Below are 12,266 nucleotides of genomic sequence, written 5' to 3'. Positions count from 1 at the left end.
AGTATCACCAAAGAGAAAACATTTTCACAAAAGATACTCCTTCCTCTCTTTTCTTTTCTTCTCTTTTTCCCTTTTGTTTTTTTTTTCCCTCTCTTCTCCTTTCTTTTCTTTTCCTCTCTTTAATTTTCTTTTCCTTGTCTTTTCCCTTCCTTTTATTGCAGTTCTGCATTAACTGTGTTGCTTCAGGCGGATGGCCAAAAGTAGCATCTAGAATTATTGGGAGCAAATCTGTGTCATTTTCACCTACATCTGTATAAGGCCATGCAGGATTTGGGACAGAATCTCAAGGAGAGAGGGTAAATTCAGTACTGACAGCCTTTGATGGGAGGTCAGGCTTCACTCCCTGGGAGTGAAGCCACCAATTATCTGGGGGTCTTTGCTTATACTACAAACATGAAATTTTAACATGAATGCCATCTCTTCTACCACTACAGATACTTAAAGTGCTGTCTCTCACTTGAAGTGTGCCTTGTGAGCTCATGCCAGTGACTAAAGTGCCCAGAAATTGCAGTCCAGACTGGCAAAATAGGGGCAAATCTTGCAAATACAACCGCTGGACAGCACAGATTTTTTTGCAGGAACTTGGTAAATTATAATCAATTATTCTCAACATTGAGCTGAATACACAGTGAAGCACTGAGGATGTTGTACACAGGGGAAGGTGGCAAGACTTCCCCAAAAGGCAAAAGCTGGGCAGCACAGACTCATAAAACTCATGAGACTAATAACACTCAGTGGGAAAACAGGACCTGTATTTGACATTTTGCAAATATGCTGAAAACAAAAGAAAATCCAAGAATGTATAAGAAGGTGCAATGGGTACCTCTATCTCCTCAAGATGATTCAACATAGTAATGCAATAGTAATTAGTAAAATGTGAACTAGAAAAGAGCACAGTACTTCAGTAATATGAAGCTTCATCACATCATCTCTTGCTAAACTTTGCTTAGAGGTAAGGAGAGGCAACCAAATTCTGGGTAAATTATAAAGCAGTTGAGTGGCTAGAGAAAGAAAGCTTGGAGGAGTTTAAAAACAAATTTCTCACACATAAGAAACAAAATTACCACTACCGTTACTATGCCTGCACACAAAACCAAATTATAACATTTAATTATTAGGAAGCTGATGAGAAACACTTTAGCAAATTCAGTGGATTACTTGAATTTTCAGCTTCTATGCTGCTGTAAGGAAACTTTAAGCAAATACAGACCCTTCAGGCATTGAGTATTTTGCCATTTTAGTGCTGAATGTTGGCAGCTCTCTTGCTGCTACACTGCTGCTTATGGAAAGCAGCTGTATTTAGAGATACTAATAATACCCAGTAAAAACTGTATTTTCTGAAGAAGTCTACCTCTTTCAACATCACAACACGCAACATTCATGCCACCAAATTAAGACTTGAGAGGCAAGAACAGGACTGATGGCTTAAAATGCTGCTTTATGGTTTAGCACAAAGATAGTTGAATTAAGATTATTTTCTATCAGACTTCCAAGTTTCCAGGCAGGATAGAGAGGAAAGAAGACTGCACAAGCAAATCAGGGTCTTCCCCCCCCCCCCCCTTCTTTTTTATTTATTTTTTTCTATAACCTTTTCTATCTTCTTTGCATTAAAATTCTCATAATCAAACAAAACTTCCACAACCACTGCAGCATATTCTGGACAAGGAACCTAAAATTTGTTTTCTGTCTTATTAAATGAATGACTATACTTTAAACTATGCCACAGGGATAGCATGCTTTTTTATTCTCACCACGAATCAAGATACCAAAGATCAACTTGCCAGGTGTGATTTCTAAAACCAAGTTTGTTACACTGCTGTGAATTTTTACTTCATGCTCAAATTTTCCTCACCTATTCAAATTCAACTAATTCACTGTCTTGAGAATTAACAAGAAATTTCTTCATTTGCTTCTGGCAGCCTTTTGAAGGAGTCAAATAAAGAAATACTGAGGATGATAGTTTTTTAGATTGCTTTTTCTTCCAATCAGTCATTAACTCTACAGAGAAAAATGAATGGTTTAAACCTCCCACTTGCACAGTTCTTAACACCTATTATGAGATTATATTGTCCCAGGCAAGCCCAATGAAGCAAATGAATTAATTTAGCACATTAAAGCTCTCAAAACAAAGTGTGGGGGAAGACTAGCAATTATTTACACACAGCACACAGATGGACAGACACTCGAGCAATGAAGCAATGTCCTACCTCTCCTTGCCGGTGATAGTGCTTGGGAGGTTTTCCCATCTGCTCTAGCATTTTGCCCTTCTTACTGCTAGCAAGCATCAGTCCCTGGTGGATGCCTGCAGATCTGTTGGTTGCCTGAGTTGGAGCCTCCCCCATCAGGGTGGACTTGATGGAGTTCACCTTGGAGCTGGAGCTGTCTAGCTGGGAGCTCTCCACGATCAGGACCGCGGCTAGTAAGAGGAGACAGCAGGAGCACTTATTCCACATCAGCACGATCATCTCCCCTCCCCCAAAAGAATTGACTTTTTTTCTCCTTTTTCTTTTCTTTGTTTTTCTTTTTTTTTTATTATTTTTTTGTTTGAGGTTTTTTTTTTTTTTTGGCAATGAAAACAGAAGAGAGGAGGGAAAAGTTTTTAAAATATCTCCCGAAGTTGTTAAAGAAGCAATGGATTTCAAAGCCACTCAAGGAACTGCTGTTCTGACACGGGAGAAAAATATTTTTAAAAAAGAATCCCCTAGGAAAAAAACAAAAAAATGTGTCAAGTCTATAGGCAGTGAGCAACTGTCAGGTCTGTGATGTCTTTTTCCTCCAGGTCCTCGAGAAGTCCAGGCAGTTCTCTAGAAACTGAGAGCAATAAGCTGCGAGGGAACTGCAGCCGGGCAGCTCCTCGCCAGCGCAGGCACCGGCACGTTTGCTAAAGCTTCAGAGGAAGAGTGAGCGAGTTACTTCCCCCCACTCCTCCTTCTCTTGCTGCTCAAGCCAGCAGAGAGGAAACTCAAACCAGATCCAATCCAAGCAGCACCGGCAAAAGCTGGGCTTAGTTTTCTTTCACTCTCTCTTCCCCCCCCCCCCCCCCCCCCGTCTTTACTTTTTATTCCCCTCCTCCTTTTTCTGTCTTTTGCCTCAGCCTCTGCAGCCAGCAGGAGTGAAAGCGCCCGGTCTCCTCCTCCTCTTCCTCCTCCTCTCCTCCTCCTCCTGCACCCCGGCCGGTGCGGGGCGAGGGTTCCGGGCATCCGCCGGCGAGGGAGCCCCGGGGCCGGCCCCACTCGGGAACGGCGGGAGCCGGGACCCGGGAGGGGAGGCAGAGCCCCATCGGGCTTTCTGCGCTGCTGCCCCTCGCACGCGGTGGTCCCGAAGTCTCTCGCTGGCCCCTCCGCAGCCCGCAATCCCCATCCCCGGGGGGGACACTCCGAGCAGCGACTTCCGTCCCCTCCGTCCTCCCTTCCCCCCAGCCGGGCGGGTTCCCCCTCTCTGCGGCGGGGTCAGTCCGGGCCGGGCGTGTCCCGCTCCCGGCTGCGGCTCCTGCCTTGCCCAGCCCAGCTCGGGGTTCAGCCCCGCCGTGCCCCATCCCCGGCACCGGGCTGCCGCACTGGGACGCGTGTCGAGGTGCTCCAGCTCCCCGAAACGCTCGGACGCGCAAAGCCCGTCATTCCGCAGAGCTGGGAGGGCGCGGGACCGGCAATCGAATCCTGCCGAACCCGCTGCCCGAGCCAGCGATGCCCGCCTTCCAAGTTAAGGGCACGTCCAGCCGAGAAGGCTGCGCTGCACTCTCCCACACCTGACCCTTCTCAGTACCATAATGCCACCATCAACCCAAGACACTTTCTTCCTATCCACCTTCTCCACTTCCTTGGCATGAGCGCCCAACCGATTGTAACTAGTGCTACGAACTACACCCACACCAGCCAGCGCATCACCTCGCTGCAGCACCAAATTTCAGAAAGAGGAAGGTATACTGGGACACAGAGCATAAAATTAGCAGAACAGCTAATACTGGTACTAAGAGATACAGCTCCTAACTTTTCCCTGCAAAAGATCTAGAACGAAGCAGAGAACATCACCATGAGGAACTCGGTTACTGCCGTGGAGTGGCTACGAAACCTCTTCCTTCCCCTAGACACGTGGAAGTGGATTGGAGGGAACAAAAGATGGTGAGGGCAACAGCGTTCTTGCTGTCCCACATGTTCTTTTATGAACTTTACCTTGTCTGGGAACAGTGGAGAGAATTTTCATGCTTTTCCCCTCTTCTGGAGGGTCCTTCCTCTATCAATCATTTTCTCTTACTCCAGGCCTTCACTGAAGGGGGGGGGTTAACAAGAAATGTGCACTTTGAAATTTCATTTATACTATATTAACTGCTCTGCAAACACAGTTGCAAAGGCAAGAAAAACCAGAAAGGAGCCAGGCACTGTTTTGGCCTCCAGTGCTGCTGCTCCCTCGCAGTGAGCAGAAGCCCTCCTGGGGACTTGGGAGCTCTCTGCAGGAATAACCCAGGAACCACACCACCTTGGATAAGGTTTTTTCAAATGTTTCCTAGCCAGCATCATGTGACTGCTAGCAATGTGTCCTAACCTCATGGGTTGTATTATGTTAAACAGAGCATCTTGTGAAGAATGAAGTAATTTGTGTCTTTATCCACAGCTCAAAACTTAGAATTGTTTGAGAGGATTTAAATCCATCTCCTGGGGTAGTTTTTGGGTCCTTTTATCTTCCTTATCAAATGATCTCTTACTTTAGGGGATTGCTACTTTTTAAAATTTTTTAATTTTTTTTTTCTTAGTAACAACTGAAATGACATACCAGTGCCAAGACTGAGTTTTAAATTCTTCTACAGAGTACAGCACTTGCTCTGACTCAGGCTTCAAATGAGTTCATGTTTACTGGGTTTGAAACTGGAAGAACTTTTATTTGACTTGATTTAAAAAACTTAGGTTCAGAATTATTTTTTTTTTTTTGTACTCAGCTTGGCAAAGAGCAAAGAACGAAAAGAAAAACCTCAAGCTTGCCTTCTTCACAGCCATTTTTTTTTTCTATCTTTGTGCAGCTTCAAATAAACTAAAATTACCTTTCTGACTGCATCTTCAGTAAAGCTCAAAGACATTTTTAAGGACAAATGTTTCTGAAAAATCAGAAAGCAATTTACTATTTCACAGGAAAAGGACATAAGCCAAGGGGGTTTTTATTGTTTTTCACTTGGCTTTTGACACCTAGCCCTCATGGTGCTTCAGCCCTCCTAAACCCAAAAGCAAACAGCTATCTGTGCTCACAGGAAAACTCTAATAGGTAATGTCATAGAAAACTCTCATCTCACTGTGTTTCTCTTACCCTGGAAGAAACACAAATTTTTAAGTCAGTGAAGAGCATTGCCCACCACAATTTCCTGGAATAAGGGAAGATTATAAAGAGAACAAAATAATTTGATGAGACATGCAAAGAGAATTCACGACAATAAAAGCACAATACAATGACCTCATGCAAATATCATACAGCTCTTCTTGAAATAAATGGACATGGGTGGTATTAAAAGAGGCACACAGCACCTGATGGATCAGATAGTAAGTAGACTCTGTCTAAATTAATTAAATATGTCTATTAATACCTTATTAAAAATTTTACTTATGTTAATCCACAATGCACATTACAAGTCTTTAGATGCAAGTAACAAAGTCCTTGTATATCCATAACATTTAGTAATTTGAAGAAAACTGGGAAGGAATGATCAAAGCTTTTCAGCTATCTCAGAACAGGTGCCCCAAAGTCATTTTGTGAATCAGTCAAGATTCAGTGAAATATGAAGTTCATCAGTTAGTTGTATTCAATTAAGTTTCCAGGCGTTAATTTTAGTGGGAATAGAAACGGGTAACTTTCCAACAGGGCAAGACTTATCTTGTGGCTCACTGCTCTGAGGGGTCTATATTTTGCAGCATCTCTGAGGAAATGGGAACAGGTTTTGCTTTATTACAGCAGATATATTACAGACATTTCCCTCCAGAGGAAGCAACAACCCACTTCACTGAAGGGTAGCTGCTGCCAGACCAACAGGATGCTCAAGACCACAGAAAGCAAAAGTAGATGGGCAGGACACCAAATCTGTATTGGGGAGGAGCTTTTATTTTTCTCCCCTTAACAAAAGTGCAATACATGGGAATACTTGTAGAGAAACAAGCTATGTGGTAGTTTGATGGGGAGTTTTTGTTTTTTTCATTCCCCCTTCCTTTTTAACTAGCATTCAACCCATGCACTTTCTACCTCAAACTGGTCAAATACAGTCCTCCAAAATGACATGTAAATTTCCTGTGCTTCTCATTGCAGCAGCCCTGATGTACCTCAGACTTACTGTACACAGACTTATTTCACAGTATCCACTTAAATAAGACAATACGGAGGCAAAAATATCAAGAAGCATCTCTGCTTTTCAGATTTATGACTATGCCACTGCAACTTAGGTTTTGAGAAACATCAAGAACTTTTACAACATTGAAATGCTATGGGACACATTGTGTTTCTTCATGGGGCTCCTCTACCAGAGAACCAGCCAGAAAAACCGTGGCCAAGTGCACAGAGTGCACTAAGCAGAGGTTATCACACTACACATTACACAGAAACACAGTTTACCTCTGAGCTCTCCACTAAGTTTGGATGCCTATTCTGGAGAAGCTAAGGCTCACATACTTGTGTGTGGTTAGTCAGACACCCAGAGCAATACAGTATTTTGTGCCCAAAAGGACACTTTGCAGAACCATACGGAATAATAGAAGCAACACTACCCCCAAAAAAGAGTCAATGGAAAATCCCACATCACACGTGGGAAGGTCATGACAAATCTCTCACCAAGTACCATCCTGCAGGAACTGAACCTGCTTCTCACCATTGTGTACATAACCACAAATCTTCCTGAGATCCTCCAGAGGTGGGATTTATCCCTCGACTCAGGATATGTTCCACATTAACTGCTGTATGTTTCTGAAGAATTCCAGTAGGCAGGAGAGAGAGGTTGAGCTGGTTACAACCCAGGCACAGAAGCTTGACAGCCAAGAGGGCCACGCTCATTAAACGCCAGTGAGACCTCCAGTACAAACACCAAGAACTACAACAATGGGCCACCAGTGGTCAGTTCTCCTTTCAGGATAAAAAACATATTTATTTCAATACAGAAATAACTCTGGAGCTAAACTAGCATGCTTTCTATAAGAAACATAGGGTTTTTCATTTGTCTCACTTGAACCCATGGAGAGGAGACACACCACAGAGATTCTCTTAATTTCTAAACCAGGTATCCATACCCTGAACAAATGTTGGAGGTTTAAATGGTTCAAACACATAAGCCTATTTCAGAAATGCTTTGGTGTTTCTTTTAATTAAAATTGTTTATGAATTTAATGAGAGAACTCAGTGGCCTTAAGCAAACAAAGGTTTTGTAGAATTTTTCCAGTTATACAACTTATTCTTGTTAAAAAAAGCATAAAATTTATTCAAGTTTGGGGCATTTTCATTCAAAAATATCAAAATTTTAATTCCTTTTCTACTGTCCCTTTGTTTTTCTTTGACAGGGAGTTCCATTAAGTTAATTGTAGGCCTTTTTCATTTTTCTTGGGAGGAGAATAGGATTTGGTGGGGGGAGGGAGTCAGGAAAGACATGGAAAAGAAAAGCAACCTTTTGTCCTCTTGCTTCCCCCTCCTTTGACTCTGAAAGTTTTAAAAGACAAAATATTTGGAAAGGGCAGAATCTAGCAGAAGTCATGACAAAAGCAGAAATGAAGGAACACAAGAAATTAATAAACTCAATTTAAAGACAAAAGGGAAATAGGATGTAATGAGGAGATCCTTTACCTGACCTCCTCCAAAGGGGAAAAATTACACACTGTAAATGTAAAATATTATGGGCCTGATTACAATCCTGTGTATTTTACAGCATCTATATTTTAAGCCACGTGACTTTAGTTGAAACCGTTTTGATTTACACCAGCTTTAGTTAAGTCTCATGTCCTATGTTTTTCTTTCCCTTAAACAAACAAAATTACCTGTTCTTCAAATTAAATCTGTTTTTAATTTTATATGAAGCGTTTAGGAATACATGTCATACAAAAGACATTCTATTATACAGAGGTGTATTGTTTTTTGTTATTATTTTTTAAGTTTACCAGCTGCACTGAATTTCCATTGCCCCTTACATAAACTCTAACAATTTGAATATGGCCAAATCTCTCCTAACACTGCTCCTGGGGCCTACTCTGTCGTTTATTTAATTTCTGACCAAAAAATCCAGTCAAGACCATCAAACAATAACTAGTTTTTGCTAAGGCTACAGCTCAACAATTTTATTTTTTTTAAGTACATTTAAGGATCTCCTCCTTTCCCTTCTGTCCTCCCTCTCTCCTTGGGGATGACTTTTGAGTTCATTGATTTCCTTTTTTCACCATTTTTATATTTAAATGGTGAATATTATGTATTTTTATATATATAAATTATATTTATATTTAACTCACAACCAAACCTTCTCCGAGAAAAGGCTCTGCACAGCAGTAGAAGGTCAGGAGTATGCAGACACTGGTGATGGAATGGGGACCAAGAGCAACAGGATGCCCTCACTCCAAGCACTTCCACCAAATGTCTCATGGCCTGGGACTGTGGCCCCAGGAAGGCACTCAGAGGACAAGCTGGGGCCTGAAGCCATGACATGGGTGTCCAGAATTACACAGTAATGCTGCCCATGGCCACCACAAACCCTTTCTCCACAGGTAACACTTCTGCATTACCATCAGGGAAACCCCTCGTTACAGCTTATGCCATGTTACACTGAAGTCCGTAGGTGGGATTCCCGCCCCAGGAGCTGCCTCCCTGCTCCTCCTCCTCTTTCCCTCTTGTCAGATGGTGTGTGAAAGCCGCGTCCATAACCCTGTGAGCCAAGAGTGCCGTGGAAACAGGGGACTAAAACTCCTCCTCCTCCTCCTCCTCCTCTGCCTTCATCCCCGACGACTGTGCGCGGTTGGACACGCTGTCGGTGCCCTGCAGGGGGACGCAGGGAGGTGCTGGTGGCATTCCCAGCACGGAGAGCAGGCCAGCCAGCACTCGCTGGGCCGCCACCACAACACCCCTGGCAGGGGCTTGATGCCGGCCGCGGAGCATCCCCCCGCTGACGTCGTGCCTGGCCACATCAAGCAGTCCCAGCTCACCTCTTCCTCTCGAAAGGCCCTCCTCGCCCCAAAACTGTCAGCAAGCACAGCCACTGGAGTAATTGCCGCCTGACCCGGCTGAGTCGAGACGGGTGGCTCCAGCTGCAGCCCGAGCAGGAGGCACGACCGCAGCCTGGAGAGAGGCAGGCTCACAGCGTGCACCCCCGGGCACGGAAACAGGAGGAGAAATATCGCATCCTTTGATTTCTGTATTTTTGGGTCTAATTCCTAACACCATGCTCCTCGTGAGCAGGAAGGCAAATGATGCAATAAAACTGTTTTGAAATCCTTATTTATGCTTTTTTCTCCTGCTGATATTTTTTGAAAAAAGATGAGTACTGAATGTTACAGTTATTCCTCATAAATAACTCCTTTTCCTGATTAAAACAGTCCAGGATGGTGTCAGAGTTAATTTACAACACAGTGTACTGTTACTAGCTTGGTTGCTCACAATCCAGGATTTCAGTCAGCCTCTCTAACAATTAACCCTTTGGAGCATGAATAACCAACCTCTTGGAAGGATGACAAAGCAAAGGGAAGCACTCCCATCCATCAAAATGAATAACCATTCATAAACGTTGCTTCAAAAGCCAATGCAATAACAGGTCACCTTAAATTATTTCAAGCCATTTCATTATTTTCCCCAAAACACCTTCACCATGTCAGTAAACTCAATGCCACCTGACCGCACTCCCAAATCCACGTGCATTTTAGCACTGGTCAGACAAAATAGTTCTTTCCAAAAGGAAAGTTTCAGTGAAACACAGTGAAGGTGCAGGTCCCACCCCTGGGAGGCTACAAGCTAAAGCTTCCAATCTCCCTGACAGGAGCTGATGGGGGCCAGCCACATGTGCAGAACAAGAGAAGCAGCAATGGCCAGGCAGTACTTCCCTGTGCTCCTGCCTGAGCAGGAATGCTGCTGGCCCCACCAGAGCTTTCCCCAGCAAGCAGGAGCCATGGGGAAGATGTATGTGAGCTACACTGGGAATGCTCAGCACATGGTTTTCCAGAGGATCACAACTCAAAAACCAAAACATGAATCTGTGGTAACTCTGAAAGACGGCTGGCTTGATATGAAAATCGCTGAAATTTCAGCCTCTCTCCCTCCCCCAGCTGCATATGTTGAAGAGTTGTTAAAGCAATAAAAATATCTATAATTAGCAAGCCTACATACACCCATTTTCTTTGCAATATTTTTAGCAATATTGAGCCAAGTTACTCAAACTTTCCAAAGAAAAATAACCGTAAGGAAAATTCCTTTCTCTGGAATGAAAGCAGTAGAAAATTATGAGGTTGAAAAAGGTTAGAATGGAAACCATTGTGCAACCCTAGCTATAATAGGGACTGAAGAAACTGATTGTTGTTTATTACATTTATTTCATGTTGTCTGATAAACAGATTTCATATGGTCTTCAGCAGTCACAGTTGAAGACCATATAAAAGACCAAATGTAAAAATATCTTCGTTCATATGCTTTGGCTTCCAAACCTACCTTACAAAATGGTTTTGGAGCTAGGATGGTGTATCTAGAGGCTGTAACAAATATCCCACTTTCAGGGTAACAGCAGACCCTCTACTTTGTAAGTTAGTGAGGTTGCTTCCTTCGCTGTATGACTGTTCAAGTTACGCCCTGCCTTTATTTTTTAAAATAACTAAAAGATAAAGAGATAAATATTTTAAAATAAGCTACTTTACAACCCACCCACCCCCCCACCCCCCACCCCCCATTTTTGTAGCACATTTTGTAGCACAAGTATATTGCTTTAGAATTGGGAGATAATATTACAGGGCAAAAATCCCTTGTCCACAATATAAGAATTTATACTGAATGGTTAGTTCATTAAATAACTCTCCTGCTAACAGGTCAATACAACTGTATTTGACTTTTCTGCTTGCATAGCAGAGAAAAAAGAACCACAAGGTAGCACTAAAGATACTACATCTCTTTGAAAGTGGGCAGTAAAAAAATAAGGAGTTCAGTCCATATTGTTTTAAAGACATTGTTTACATAGCTGATAAATAAAGTAGGATCCAAATGCAGGATTGTGGTACATTTTTCTCCTTAAAATCTTAGAAGAAGGTAAAATTAAGATAGCCATATAGTGAACTATGCAGGCTTCATTCCTGGCTTAATGCACAGGTGATGGAGAACAACTATGAAACTCAATGGTTACAGGTCAGAACAACAGGCTGTAGTTTTCCTCTTGCCAGTGTATATTTATACTCAGCTCCCTGGCTGCAGCTATTCCCCCATTTTTCTCTTGGTGTAAGAAAATGTAAGTTGAGAAAGGGAAGTAAATGGAGGCTCTCCTCTTTGGTGTGCAGCCCAGTTTGCTAGCAAGAAAGGAGCTTGCTTCACTTCTCAAAGCACAAATAATCCTGGTAGCATCTAAATTTACTCCCATTCTGGCTTTTGGTAACCCAGGCGCACTCTGGCCTTTGGTAATTCAGACAATGACTATGTAAACCTCAGCCTTAGCTTCCTTCCCAAGGTTTGGCTCCTTCTATCACTGTGCTCCAGAGCCTGCTCTGTCCCTGAGTTTTCCAGCTGAAAGAGTTAATTGAACCTTTTTTTGCCAGCCTTACTCAGTGTAACTTTTCTGGGTCTTAGAAGAAGTTAGCACTTGAACCTCAGCTGGTAATTCGGAGACCCCTGCTAATTCAATTCCTGGTTTAAGTGCATTGACACTGATGGAGCTACAAGTGGAACAAAACCTGTCCTTTGCCTTATTTGCTGTTATCCACAATAGGCAGCTCTATTTTTCTACATAACAAGTACCAGAATACTGAATATATCAGCTGCCAAGAAATGCAGAACGAACAGACTTACAATGTTTTTCTCTTTATTTCCATCATCTGACCTTTGCTTTTTATGTCTTAGAAGCAAGCTGCAACTTTATTTACATGTATAATCTAGATGAAATGATAGCTTGTGTGTAGAAAGCTATGTGGACTTTGGTCTTTGAATTTTACTTTCCTTTTTTTGGCTGACATAATGAATTAATGGGAACATGGAAATGTTAGGTTTCAGAATGATTCTCATTTCAAGTTTCTGATTCTTTCAGCCCATACTTGATCCTTTTTTCTTCCCTAGAGTTCTGAAGCATTAGTTCACAGTCTGAAATA

At 42.6% G+C, this 12,266-nt stretch overlaps 1 protein-coding gene across 1 annotated transcript in view; it reads right to left on the bottom strand.

Moving 5' to 3' along the window:
• Nucleotides 1-2,935, bottom strand: part of DKK2 (dickkopf WNT signaling pathway inhibitor 2) — a 37,843-nt gene extending 34,908 nt beyond the window's left edge. The window contains exon 1 of the mRNA XM_062493791.1: nt 2,257-2,935. Within this exon, the coding sequence (XP_062349775.1) occupies nt 2,257-2,465 (209 nt within the window). The 5' untranslated portion in view covers nt 2,466-2,935. The remainder of the gene's footprint in view (nt 1-2,256) is intronic.
• Nucleotides 2,936-12,266: the final 9,331 nt, after the last annotated feature.

Source organism: Cinclus cinclus, chromosome 5, assembly GCF_963662255.1.
Source record: "Cinclus cinclus chromosome 5, bCinCin1.1, whole genome shotgun sequence".
Lineage (NCBI taxonomy): Eukaryota > Metazoa > Chordata > Aves > Passeriformes > Cinclidae > Cinclus > Cinclus cinclus.
Note: the sequence above shows the minus strand (reverse complement) of the source record. Positions and strands in the feature narration are given on the sequence as shown.